This window comes from Ostrinia furnacalis, unplaced genomic scaffold (assembly GCF_004193835.3).
Source record: "Ostrinia furnacalis isolate ACB-3 unplaced genomic scaffold, ASM419383v2 OfSCF0770, whole genome shotgun sequence".
Lineage (NCBI taxonomy): Eukaryota > Metazoa > Arthropoda > Insecta > Lepidoptera > Crambidae > Ostrinia > Ostrinia furnacalis.
The window spans coordinates 241,278-256,151 of NW_021131009.1; the positions used below are offsets into that span (position 1 = coordinate 241,278).

At 38.0% G+C, this 14,874-nt stretch overlaps 1 protein-coding gene across 1 annotated transcript; it reads left to right on the top strand.

Annotated features, from left to right (window-relative positions):
• Positions 1–8,922: 8,922 nt before the first annotated feature.
• On the top strand, positions 8,923–11,346 carry LOC114350014 (phytanoyl-CoA dioxygenase, peroxisomal). The gene is made up of 5 exons (XM_028300636.1): positions 8,923–9,219; positions 9,752–9,925; positions 10,274–10,441; positions 10,926–11,063; positions 11,227–11,346. The coding sequence occupies exons 1-5, from the start codon at positions 9,019–9,021 to the stop codon at positions 11,344–11,346; spliced, it is 801 nt and encodes a 266-aa protein (XP_028156437.1). The 5' UTR covers positions 8,923–9,018.
• Positions 11,347–14,874: the final 3,528 nt, after the last annotated feature.

Here is a 14,874-nt window from a genome sequence, read left to right on the forward strand (position 1 = left end):
CATCACTGAAAAAAAAAACTAGTATTATGGAGGAATTTTACCCTCAACCTTCCCCTCTACCTTATACACTCAAACTGTAGCTGATTCATAAAAAATACTATACTTTTATGTAATTACCTGAATTAGAACTTAAGCTATCTTTGCTATAATCAAGAATCAAGAAGCCTTGTAACCATTTGAAAGGAAAAGAAAATCCTCAGCAGTATCTTAGTATCTTTTTAAGTGCTGTGGCCTTAAAAGACAATATTCTGCAAGATTTACATATAATATACTCGTTGGATTCAGCGAAAAGTGGGTTTTTCGACTCGTTATATGGGCCGTGCTCCGAGTGATTCATTCTTCCATTAACTTACTGTTAACAATAACTTTATTGCCCGCCTCCATATCTCCGTAGATAATGCCGAGAATGTCTTCGGAATAATGCACTGACACAGAATTGAAATTTATTATGCATATACTTGCGTCCCCATTCTTTAAGATTAATATATCATTTTGGGACTTTATTTTATGTGGGGCTAGAGAAGACGTTGCGGAATATACTGGAGACAAACGATAGAGATATACGCAAATGATATAGACTGCGTACTGAAGAACGGCTGCGACTTCGGACGACTTTCCATTTGTATTCTTAAGTTGATTTCTAGAAAATGCTTTCTCAAAGCACTTTTAGGATTCCGTAGTTCACTTCACAGGGTCTGCCCGCCTGAACTATCCTTCTCGACTTAGCATAAGAAATAATACTAAAAAGTAGAGATTCAAGTAGCGGCACATTAAAAAGAAGCTATAATGCGCAAAAAGTGCGCATCATTACTGCACAGAGTGCGCGGCAGCTGCCACAGCGTACTGAAGGAAATAGTCGATAGTGGGGATTGTCCACTGATCGGCCACATGCTCAGCAGGACGAAGTCTGTTTTAGAAATAAGATACTAACATAGCCTAAGTTTTTACTAACATTATGGATCCCTGTTATCCGAAATAAATACTTTTTTTTATTAATCAAGATACGTACGCAAATAAACATTTGAATTTCAATTTGAAAATGCCTGATAGTTTAAAAACTTTGCGTCGACTACTCGTACCTAGGCATTACAGCGCAGTATCCATTTTTGTTAGAGCCACATCATGTCAGATATCCTATTGTTCAAATAAAAATAAAATTGTACAAAAAATGTCTGTTCACTGACCTTGCCCTGAAAACCTATTGCAGGAACATTTCGGGGACGGCACCTTGTGACTTTGAATGAGATATAGTTAGTGTACGCTGTACGTTGTATTTTGTCCGCTTTCTACTGAATATGTATGCGGAACCCTTCAACCCTCCGGCGTTGCACGATACTTCAGCTATTTTGCTTTTTGCCTGCTTCTTACGGACACTCTGCATGTTTAACTATTTAACGGTTAGTAAAACGGTATAGACAAATAAAGTTTGAATTTAAATGCCAATAAACCAGCTTTTTAAGAGCACGACATCCGCATGTTAATCGATCTAGATGGAAGTAACTTATTACGAATATTAAAGCGGAAAGCTAGTATACTAATACATTAAATGCCTCTCTTCGTCGCATTTTTCGATATGCCAAACCCAGTGGGGTCAGTGGTTACCGAGCAAATGCTGATGGATGACAGAGATTTTACAAAATATACACATTTTTGTCTCACTCTCAAATATTTTGTTTACAAGAGCCCAACATTGAAGATGTGAGAACAGTATTTTACAAAAATAGACCTAATGTTGCTTTTATTATCCACATGTCATTGCAGTTGAAATAATTCCCGTAGGGGGCAGTAACAGTCCATCCATCGGGGCTATCTGCCCGCAGTCGGCTGTTGACCGCCTCCCAACTACCCGCCATTCAGAGCTCTTTATGTGAGTGCCAATACCCTGGGGACAAGCCATTGTGTTTCTGGAAGGTTCGAAACGGATTTTCATATCACTCCACTTTTGTGCAGATTACGTCGTCTTTATTACCGTTACTAGTGCGACACAATCGCCACTCCAATAACTAATCTGTTAGATCATGTTATTCGTAAGAAAGTGGTTACGTTTAACAACCTGAATATATTCAGAGTTGTCCGTAATGACATAAAATAATGTCAGTATTTAATATTAAATAATAACTGGTTATTAATCTGACTTCTTCTTCTGTGTGTTTTGAACTATTACATGTAGCTGCGCCCTTTTAACTCAAGTACTTGTTATTATTGAGCACGGCTTTCACCAAACCATAATACCACAGTCAAATCAACGGCTTAAACTTTAAAATCATATTTATCTTTAGCCGCAATGTAATCATTTAAGTCCAAGCTACTTTGTTTGTGTTAAACTGTATCAAAGATTTCAAATATAAATTATACAATTTGGTTATCTAGAGGCGGTCAGCCCCGGACCCCTCTAAACTATCTGTCGTTTAGACCTCTATAACAGTATTATGAAACCAAACCCATAAACAAACATACGCAATACGCAATTCACTCTAAATACTTTGGAAAATTTTTGCGAATATGTATTTTTCAAAGAAAATTCCAGATGAATGGCTTATGTTAGTATTTCCCGTGAATTTCAAAGGTCGCAAGTAGTTCGTGACACCCAAAGTAGACAAAGAGTTGACAACACAATCTTTTATCAATTGTGACAAAGACGTGTTACGAACTTTTTGACTACTTTGGATGTAACGGACATTGACGCTGACTGTACCTACCTTAAAATGCTTAATTAAAAATGAAATATTCCCTGTAAATGAACCCAATTCGAGTTAACTTTAATCAACATTGCCTGCGGGGGCTTTGCATCTGAAAATTAAATATCATCATGAATTTCCCCCTCAAACCGAATTCAAATATATTGGTTATGGTTTAATTTACACTATAGAATCAATATTGAAATTCAATTAAACGAGTAGGTACATGAGTGAGTATGAATCGAGTTTTACATCATTTCATAATACGAACCTATGAGAGTTCTCTGGAAATCAGCCATTGTGGATTTAAATGATAGCTTATGAAAGTTAAGATGTTGATGCCTAGTGCTCAAAAAGTTCTTCCTTTCCATTTCCTTCTTAAAAGTAGATTGTATCCAATGTTGTATTGTATGTGTAAGAGGTCATGCCTGCACTTTTAAAATCCTTTGTGCAATTTCCACGACAGATTTCGAGCGGTAATAACTTGTCAATGTTTTCCACCGCAATAAACTTTACAAAAGATCGCTATTATCTGATTCCCTTTACGAATGACATGTAACATTACAATCACTTTCTGAGAAACCCTCAAGAGGTGGAATTCCGAGAAATATAACGTCAGCACGAATGGACGCTTGGTGTGGTTGACAAGCCTGTTAGCAAGTGGTTTAGCAGAAAAATTGCGTTAGCAAAAATACAACATTTACTGACGACACGGCTCTGTATGCGAAAATTACTCTGTCTGTAGGTTACGTTTTCACAATGTTGATGATTTACAGAATAACTTTTGGAAACTACACTTGCAAACAAAAACCAATCGCTTTGAATTTTTTGATGCATTTATTTCCTTTGCTGTTAAAAAGCCATGCAGGCAAAGTGCGTTCCATGGACTTTTCATTTATTTTCCATTCAGATTGTAGTCATCAATATACATTTTTCCATTTGTCTGTGATTGTCAGAAGCATTCCGAATATTTCACCGTGAGCACTTGCACCGCCCTGCTTTTATTTACGCGAATGGGAATATTTCCTCGAAAAAAAAAATAAAACCGACTCCAAAAAACCTACACTAAAACGTCGAAAAATAATTACTAATTACCTACTTATTTATTAGGACGAATTATTAATATTTATGTAGGTATACCATGATTGATACTTCTGGAGTCGGTGCCAAGATTATGAAACATGTAAAGTTTGCCTGCACCGACTCCAAAAGTATCAATCATGGTATAGTTACCTACATAAATATTAATAATTCGTCCTAATAAATAAGTAGGTAATTAGTAATTATTTTTCGACGTTTTAGTGTAGGTTTTTTGGAGATATTGCGTATAAAAAAGTTCATCCCCAATTTTCCACCCTTGGGGGTTGTTTTTTTTATTATTAAATTTAAATGGGACCACCCTTGAGGTATTACCTATACGTCGAAAAAAGATTTGTTCAAATCGGTTCATAATTGGCGGAGTTATCGCGTAACAAACATAGAAGAAAAAAAAAAACATACGGGTCGAATTGAGAACCTCCTCCTTTTTTGAAGTCGGTTGAAAATAAATAATAAGTATTATTATACGTATATGTATGTAGGTCGTAAGTCTAAAAGAGCTTAATTAAAATTTGAAATGTTCTCTGAAATACGAACCGAATTTGATTTAAGTTTAAACAATATCGCCTGAGGGATTTTGCAGCCACAATGTTGTGAATTTCCTCAAAGCAAGCAAAATACTATTATTAAATAAATGATAAGTTTTTAAAACTATTTATTTTTTTCTTTTATTTCTAAAATTCCCAATATTTGGTCACCAGTCGTCTTCATCACTTGGTATTGAGGATACCTACCCGTAAAAATACTAAAAAAAAATTTAATGAAAGCTTTTAATTTCTCTTTTTGAGTTCAAATAATTTTTAACTTCATTCCTCATGCAAGTTAATCCCCATCTGCAGACATATAGCGTAGTCCATATAAATCAGCCACCACATAAAAATTAAAAGATGTTACCTAGTACCTATAGCTAGGGCATCAAATGATGTAATTTAAACTTAAAGAAGGTTTTAATATAATGAATAGCGAAAAATAATTTTTTTATTTATTTAATGATTTACTGAAGTTGGATGGAATTATGTATTTTGTAGCAATTTTTGTTGGAGCAACCGTGTCTAATATAGCATGAATGGCAGTCCATGGCATAAGATGAATGATTTATTTATCATCAAATATATCTTTCTTTTTTAAAACTCTTCTTGCACCTACTTCTGATTGCTACTTACGAAAATATTTTTAAGACTGGTAGATCAGTTGAGCCACGTACCAGACAATGAACCATTGTAAGTTCATTCACCTATTTTTTCAAGCTGGCCGTTCTGATACGAACTGTGCATAAAACCCGCAGAGGAGTTTCTTTGTTTAAAATATTTTTAGTGTCGTAAATTAAAACGGGCATGGCGGCGAGTGCAGTACTTATGCGTTATTTTTCACCGGCGACGAAATAATTGCTTTGTTATCTTTTAAAAATTATGAGCACACTCATAACTTCGCATAAAAGCATCCCGTGAATACATTACTTAATTAAAATTTAAAATATTGTTAGTGCTTGTTTAAGTAGGTAAGACCAGTATGAGACCGCATAAAGAAACTCGGAACGCTTACATTAAAACAGATGGTCAAAGAATTTCAAGATAATTTTCTCCATGCTAAAACTAAGAACAATTATTTATTTTTTTACTTGTGTGGTTTAGTCAGACAGAATTAGGAATCACATCTTACATAAATAACCTCTGCTCATGAGATATAATGCCATTTATTTAATTAAAAATTTTCAAGGTTTGATTAAATCATTCTGAAATCTGTTTGATTTAACCAACATCACCGAGGTTCATGATATTTATTATGTTCGAAATGAGGCATTGAATTCGCATCACGGATTCATTTATAAGTGAATATTAAAATGGATAAACGAGATCTCTTTATTGATACAAAGAATCATATTGAAAATCGTCAATTTTCCGGTAAAAATCCTATGAAATCCAATGAACACGATATTATTTTCAATATCATTTTGTGAATTTCAATGTCCAACGGGCCGGAAGACGTAGTGTGGGCAGTCCCACTAGGTGGACCGACGATCTAATGAAGGTCGCGATAAGTGCCTGGATGCGGGCATCGCAGGACCGGTCGTTTTAGAAATCCTTGGGGTGGACCTTTGTCCAGTGGACGTTATTTTGTTGAAACAAACGAAGGAATTGTGAATTTTATCAACGTCACTTTCATGTATTACGAGTATTTACAACAGCGGTAGTTACAATGTTGCCTTCTCTAGAAGTCCATTTAAGAGACGGAATCCTAATCAATCCGGTCGCCGGTCGGCGAGACGTTTGAAACGTTGCTGCATACGTGTCGGGAAATCTTACTCGTGAGTGCTGAAGTATACGGAGTGCCCTCCAAATATCTTTTACACTATACGATTCAGTAAAGTCTATGAAAAAACTCAGCTTTGTTTTGTTACCGAGTGTAAAATATCCAAGTAAAAGATTTGCCAAACGATTTTACCTTTTAAAGTAGGACCTACACTCGTATCAGACCGTAGAGCGAGCTGCGTTTGCGCAAAATCCAAATATTAACGAGCCTATTGTAATCTTCTTACTTAGGGATGTAAACAAACAGCATACACATGAAATCCTGAACGTAGTGAGAACATGAAATTTTAATATTTTAACGAAACTTTTACAAACAAGAGGAGGTTTGTTACCGAACAATAACTCACCTCATCCATCCTTCTTAATTTTAGTGCTAGCTATACTGGAAATCAAACCCTCGACTCGAATTGAAACGTAGTCGAGGGTTTGATTTCCAGTCGAGTCGTACAGTCTAAAACATTTCGTGTTAGTGCTAGAGGGGGCTGTGCGATTCAAGGGGGTGCATCTTCCATGAAATGCATCCTCGACACAAAGGCAAATCTACCGGCAACACAGTCACCGCCAAAAGAAAGCAGCCATGACAACGTGTTCACGCTCGGTACATGAACAAAATGGAAGATTTATTTATTTCTTTGATTTATATTTAAATCATTTGCGAGTTACCCAGGGAAATCAATTCTGTCACAAATGTAACATTTTCCATCGGTCCAGCTCAGGGGAAATCAGACGAAAGCGAGTTTCATGGTTTTAGCTTTAGTTTCGCAATAGAAAAAGTACATCATACAGTGTTTACACAGTAAATGTTAAATTACTCTAATCAAAAATTTAAACGCCGTTTCTCTTGCCAGGCGACTGCTCTCTTTTTAATAAGATTTTTATCAGCCTCTTGATCTCAAGTGCCAGCTACTGAGACTGATGTGCTGATACCGACTCTACAGGCAAGACCAGAAGCTGGCTGTCTTAGCCGAGCTGTGGCAGTGATCCACAGCTGGCCGCCGGCTGTGCTAGGTGTCTAGTTAAATTTTGTCTAGATACTGTTCATTTCGTATTGTTTCCGCGTTCAATAGCAATCAGCTGAGCATCTGCAATATGCTTCTGGGATAATTGGAGTTTAACCGCGTGTCATATTTTGGTAACTGTATTGGGTATTATGTTTAATTTATACCAAACATAGTAAATGAAGTAGAAATAGCAATCAAAATATGTTACAATTAACTATGTTATCACTTGGCATTTGACCTTGAATCACGATAAAGATTATAAAAGCTATAAAACGTTTATTTTTTAACATAAAATGTTACCTGAATCACAGCTTAGGAAATAATGTATTATTTATTACATAACGATAAACTTTTTTCACTCATTCCCTCTTACTCGTATGTACTTATGTATATCATTGCTAGATTTCATACACTTCCAATAACATTAACAGCTATTGGAGTTTTGATTCTACCCCCAAACACAGCAACACAATTTTGTTAAATGTAATTAAGAAGGTAATTAATAGCATGGATTGCGGTGGGATTAATTTCCACTGTATTACTGGCTTATGTACCCGGCAATTATTTGTTTTACTGCGGAAATTGTTCACACAAAATTATTTTGATTAAAACCTATGAAAATGTTTTAATAATTCCCTTATATTGTTACTATGGAACGTTGGCTCGCTACCACCATACATATGATTGGCAATGGAATATTTAATATTTGCTAGGGCAGAAGCGCCCTAATGGATTTTCTTTCTTTTCTTTAAAATCGACCAATTTAAAAAATAGATCGGCAAAATTTTCTTTAAATTGAGCCTTTCTTATCTGCTACACTTCAGGTTCTCCCTTATTAGTTTTAAAATGAGCTTGTGGCAAAACTGATCACGATTTTTGGGTAAGCTATTATAAAACACAAAGAAAGAAAAGTTAAGTATTAAAAAGTTATTAACATAGTCAACACATTTTACTAGTTGTAATAAATGGGATATTTTTACATTTAGGTGAGACTTCAGATTTTGAATTTCATGCAAACGACGTTGCGAGCGACCTACATAATTCTATGTTAAAAAAACATACCTATGCTTTTTTAAATAATTATCTTTCTTTTAATAATAGTCTTATTAATCTTTTATCGTTACATATTTTAACGTCTATGACTCCGGGATACTCTTTTTCATCACATAGACATTTACCCATGCGAGACCCGAACCCGCAACCAGTGCTATAGTCCACAAACCTTTAGTTAGGTAAACCAGGCAGCCATCATTACCCACTAGCTATTCTTTCAAACGGAGTATTTTTCCATTCGGACCTACTCGTGACGCCCGGCGTGATTTATTACCGCCAACTTTGAATTCGCCGTGGATTTATGGCCGCAATGTAGTCCGGCGCGCGAGTACGTCTTGCGGGCAGCAGAATATGCGCAGCCATGCATTGTCTTACCAAGTGTTACTTTGTAAAGGGGAATGGTCATTTTTCATGAGGATATTATAGTTTTGTAGAGTTGGGTAAAGTTTGTTTCACACTTTTTGTATGTTTTACCTAACATAAAATAATAAGTAGTACCTACATCAACTCAAATAACGTAGCTATTATGAAAAGTTTGAGGTTCTTCGCGTTTAATTTTTTTATATTTTCATGATTACGCACATCTCGTAGATAATAATGATGAATATAAATTAAGTAAGTTGACAATAAAATATAATTACATAATTTACCGTGATTACGCGACATGTATGTTTTTAAAATCTCTTATCATTATCGATATTGAAATATAAATAAAGTCATATTAATAACAACATTAGAGCTAGTTTATTACTTGTTTCTGTCTTATTACAGTGTGTAGTTTAATAGAGTGATATTGTGAACATTGAAACAACCCAGATTTATTTTGTTGTTTTTCTCTCAACAGTAAAAAGTGATACTTTTTTTTTTCATTCACTAACTATGGGTCGTTTGATGTCAGAACAAAAACAGTTTTACAAAGACAACGGGTACATTGTGCTGAAGAATTTGATCAATGAGAAGGACCTGACTCTTATAAGTGAAGAATATGACAAGCTGTTCGAGAGGAAGAACCAGGAGAAGATGGAAGCCTCCTGGGTAGGCAGCGATGAGAACGATAGGAAGAATGACAGCGCCTTTACGGTTGGTATTATTTCATGTTTTGGTGGTTTAGAGCAACGTATGAGTTGTGACGACATTCATATTGGATCAAGCAATAATTACAATAAGAATTAATTAATGAAGATTTGTGTAAAGTAACACATACCAAATTTTTTTATTCGTAAAACCAACCAGCTGCAACAATACAAAGAGTAGGTACGAAGTAATATTCTTGCTTAGCTATTTGCAGGTATTCGCATACACACAAAACAAACCCAGTGAATTATTGAAACCAGACCGGAAGAACTAACATACATACACATATATCTGAACTCGGAAAGTTCTCGAGTGGCGACCACGGGCTGGAAGACGTAGCGTGGGCAGGCCTCCTACTAGGTGGACCGAAGATCTGGTAAAGGTCGCGGGAAGAGCCTGGATGCGGGCAGCGCAGGACCATTCATTATGGAAAACCTTGGGGGAGCCCTTTGTCCAGCAGTGGACGTCATTTGTCTGAAACGAAACTATCTGAACGTCATTTACAAGATTTTATCATGCCATATGCTACTGTTTTCAGGTGAAAGGTATTCACAACCTGCAGTATCATTCAGCAGCATTCAATCTGTTCCTATTCAACAACGATCTCCTGGATGCATTAGAAGACATAATGGAGACTGAGAACATCGTGCTGCACCACACCAAAGCCCATCTGAAGCCCCCGGAGACGGGAGCCGCTTATCCCATGCACCAAGTAATAAAAATGTATTTTTTAAATCTGAATATTTTATGAAACAAACAGACAGGGGCTCTAAAGAAACTTAAAATTTTGCGTAGCTTGACAATAAAATGAGCTCAGACTTTCACTGCTACGATAAGCAAACACTGTCTCAATATAAGTCTATCAAAATTATCATTGTACAACAGAACCTAACAACAGTTAATTAAATAAAAACTAAATATTATGTTGAAATGGGTATAATATTTTTGTGAAATAATTTCAGCTGAAATGTAAGAAAAAAAGAATTATTAAAATGCTAAAAATTTACTTATAAGTTAGAAAGAAAAATCTTAAATCTAAACATAAGAACGTTGTTTTCAGGACTACCCGTACTTCCCCCACGAGCACCATTCGTTGGTAGCAGCCTTCCTCCACCTAGAGGCAGCGGACCCGGACAACGGAGGCTTGTTCGTGTACCCCGGCTCACACAAGCTCGGGCCCCTGGAGGACCACGGGATCAAAGAAGGGAACTTCCACTATGTGGATCAGGTATTTATTGACACCATTCGTTGGTAGCAGCCTGCGAAAGCAGCGAACGGACAACGGACTTATTCGTATACCTTGGCTAGCACAAACTTAGCCCAAGATGATGCCTGCAAAAGCAAAATAGCCATGAGTTATCTGTGTGCTTACCATGAGTTTACGTTACGTGTGCTCGCTAGCGACTGCGTAAAAAAATGATATTAATTGTATGACATATTGTGCAGCGCCCCTAGCGGCTACTTTCAAGAAACAAAATCTCCATAGAGATTTTTGACGTTTTCGCTAGCGAGCACACTTATAGTAAACTCATGGTAGGTACACTGTACAGTAACAGTAACAAAATGACATTTTCAAAGGCCAACTTTTAACGTGGCTTCCAAAGTCTGAATTGCCACAAACATGATGGAAATGTGCGGCTATATAACGATCGCTTCTTAGAGAGAGACACAAAAACACCTCACTTAAACAAAAAAACATTTCTTTTCCCTAGGCCAAATTCCCTCTCTCCGGCGCGACCCCCGTCATCGCTGAGCGCGGTGACGTCCTCATCTTTTCGTACCTGCTCGTCCACGGCAGCTCCGTCAACTGCTCCGCGCGGCGCCGGCGCATGCTGCTGGCACAGCTGNGCGTAATGACTACAAAAATTACCTACTCCCTCCCTAGACAAAGTTAATGTGACAGTTTTGATTCCGATGTTACTTAGTTCGCTCCGTGAAGCCGAAGAGTACCTGCTCGTCCACGGCAGCTCCGTCAACCGCTCCGTGCGGCGCCGACGCATGCTGCTGGCACAGCTGGCGGGAGCGGACGACCGGCCCGTGGGCACCCAGCCGGTGCGGCCCGGACAAGGCTGGCTGCTCAGAGGCACCAATGAGGGAAGAGATGCGAGTATCTCTAAGAGATTCGACGCGTAATCACAAAAAATACCTATACCTCCTTAGACAAAAATACTTAAGTGACAGTTTTGATTCCGAAGTTACTTAGTTCGCTCCGTGAAGCCGAAGAGTACCTGCTGGTTCATGGCAGCTCCGTCAACCGCTCGACGCGGCGCCGGCGCATGCTGCTGGCCCAGCTGGCGGGAGCGGACGACCGGCCCGTGGGCACCCAGCCGGCGCGGCCCGGACAAGGATGGCTACTCAGAGGCACCAATGAGGGGAGAGATGCCAGCATCTCTAAGAGATTCGACGCGTAATGACAAAAATTACCTACTACCTCCCTAGACAAAGTTATTTAAGTGACAGTTTTGATTCCGAAGTAACTTAGTCACTCCGTGAAGCCGAAGAGTACCTGCTGGTCCATGGAAGCTCCGTCAACCGCTCGACGCGGCGCCGGCGCATGCTGCTAGCACAGCTGGCGGGAGCGGACGACCGGCCCGTGGGCACCCAGCCGGCGCGGCCGGGACAAGGATGGCTGCTCAGAGGCACCAATGAGGGAAGAGACGATAGTATCTCGAAGAGAATCGACGCGTGATGATAACAATAACCTACTGCTTCCAAGACAAGCAACATTCTGAAGTTATATCGCTCCGTGAAGCTGAAGAAGTTAATTTGTCTAGGGGGGAGGGGGTTGTCCTCTGGGGCTCCCAGAAGAAAATTCTGGATCCATCCTAGCTAAAGCACGGTCCGTGAGCACGTAGAATTTTGTCCAATGACCCCTACCTACCCATCCTTATCGCTCGCGCGTAATTATATTGCTGTCGCGACTGTGCGACTGGCACCCACAGTGAGCGTGCGAGCGCGATAGCAACATAATTACGCGTGAGCGATAAGGATGGGTAGCTTGGGGTCATTGGACAAAATTCTACGTGCTCACAGACCAGACTATAGATGTTATCGAAATCTACGAGTATGAGCAGTAACAAAAACCTAAATCTGAATCAAGTGACTTGTTTCAATACTAATAAATTAAGTTCAAGCTCAGCAGCGACTGAATAAATTAATTCTATTTATAACAATCGTAGCCAAAGTACAACAATTTAATTTACAAAGAGAATCAGAAACTTGATAATAAATCGCAATAAGTAGGTAACATCTTGTAACTTAGTAATCTCCTTTCATATTTTGAAAACGATATCTGAAAATAAACAACACAAACCTCAAGGGTTTCTCTTCAAACTGAACCAGATGTACTCCACTTTGCGGGCATGTCGCAAAGTTGTCCGCAAGCATTCGCGGCGGGCGCGAACTTGCGCGATTGTGTGCGCGACTAACTACTACGTTTTACTTCAACTTCTAACGAGATGAACTCGAAGCGATTCGCGGAAGTCGCGTTTATGACGCTGCGGTTCGAAGGTGTGAATACAAATCTTTAACAAACCGATTGAATAGTCAATGAAAACTTGAATAACACAGGAATCTAGGTGTGGATTCGACCAAACAAAAGTAAATATTAATCTCTGAATAAATCGTCAGTTATTCGACATTTTGACATCGGTACTTCCTGATTTCCTGATTAATGAAACTGTCAATGTGCCAGTTAAGTTAAGTATACCAAGAGCTATTCTCGGATAAAAGTTTGGTCGAATCGGGCCTAAGAAGATAATATTATGTTTACCAAACAGCTCTTTATGATTTAACGCCTATCTAACCTTATATACGAGCACTAATAATAACCTTGAGCGTATGCCTGGCCATGTCGATATTTCAGCTTTAGGATTATTATTTTAACCAAAAATTTTTTTAGATTAAAATTAAAATTCAGACATCATTTTTCTATAAACAGCGCCCAGCAAAATCAAGCTAATATCGTCCCGTTTAATCCCATGATTAATGCCGCCAGCCAACCCACAGCGCCGCTGCAACGCCGAATATTATCGCTAATATATCCCAGCGAATACTTTACGGCAAGAACGCGCTGCGTTTCGCACATCATCGGCACATAAGGCCTGCCACTGACGTTAATACTAACTGCCTCAAGAAACGAATTAATTAACAATATAACTGATCAAATAAATCGATTGATAATCTGGAAGCGGGCGGCGCAGGACCGGTCGTTCTGGAAATCCTTCAGGATTCATGTCTAGCAGTGGACGTCATTTGGCTGAAACGACGAATCTGCCAATGCCAAAATCCTCTAAAGTTGTTGATACTTCTCTTTGTTGCCTTGAAAATATCTTTTGTTATTGTGCAATGAAGTTTATTTACCTCAGCACAGGAAAATCGATCATAAAGAACCTTTAAAATAGAAAAGAAACTCGAACCGAATGGTTTCTCGATAAGATCCTCATTAAATTGATAAGAATGTGTCCTTTGTTTGACATCGGAGCAAAAAAGCGGTGCGTCTGGCTTCAACGATTCGGTTTTTTGAATTACTATATTTTCTGTGAATCATGGTTAATCAATCGCCATTCTTTTCATAAAAATATCAAATAATATATAGGGAAAAAACTTCCAAAAACAATTTCATTTTTCTGACAATTATTCAGCTTGTACTTTGCCATGTATTAAATTAATTATTGTATTAAAGAAATCTCTACAATTAACCACGAAAAAATATAAATAAGTTTCAATGAGAAACGTACTATTGGAACCGTAATACCTACTAAGCTTTCCTACGAGTAAATAGAATTCGAAAAGATTTTTTTTTCTCTAAAGAGTATTTTCTATGGCATGATATTCTTAAAAAAACTGTTAATGCAATTCAATATCGGTTACGAACACTGTGTCCCAAAGTATCTAGATAAAAACAAAATTAGGAGGTTACCAAGATCTAGCTTAATTGTTGTCAAACAGCATATAACAGCGCGTATTTACTAAATTACTACAAATATTACGTATCGCAGTAAAATACAGCTTGTCTTATCTGTTGCCCAGCTGTACGTGTTGGCAGCAAAGCACGTGACACCAATTTACCTTTCGCCGCGGGCTCGCTCAGCGCAGCGCGAACGCAACGAGCGCTAAACACGATACGATAACAGCTGGTATTTACAAGTTAGCTTCACATTATGACTCGACAAACAAGTACAATAGAAAACGAAACGATTTTGTCTTCTTCTCTAGCCAGCTTTATGTGTTTGCAGCAAAACATGCGGGGCTTGCTAATTAATATAGCTCTAGGCGCTCGCTCAGCTCAGCTCGAACGCACCGCACCGATCGCTAAGAGCAATAATACCGCGAATTTACTAAATAAGGCCAAATAATATGTTTGATACATTATTGATCCCTTAGATCACGAAAACAAAGAATTTACATATTTTGTAAAGTAATTAGTTGTTACTATTATAATATCCGAAAACCGAGAAGGTTTACCTATGACGTCAGATGATGTCTCCTGCTGTTGCATTGCATCGCTGTAGATTTCATTTCTTTTCAAAATTATTGCTTTACCTAACAATTATTATTACCTGAGTAGCATGATCGAATTGAGCATAATCTCAATAAATAGTGTCCGCACTATGTACGAATTATAAAATACAAAAATGCGTCACGATTTTGTAATAATAA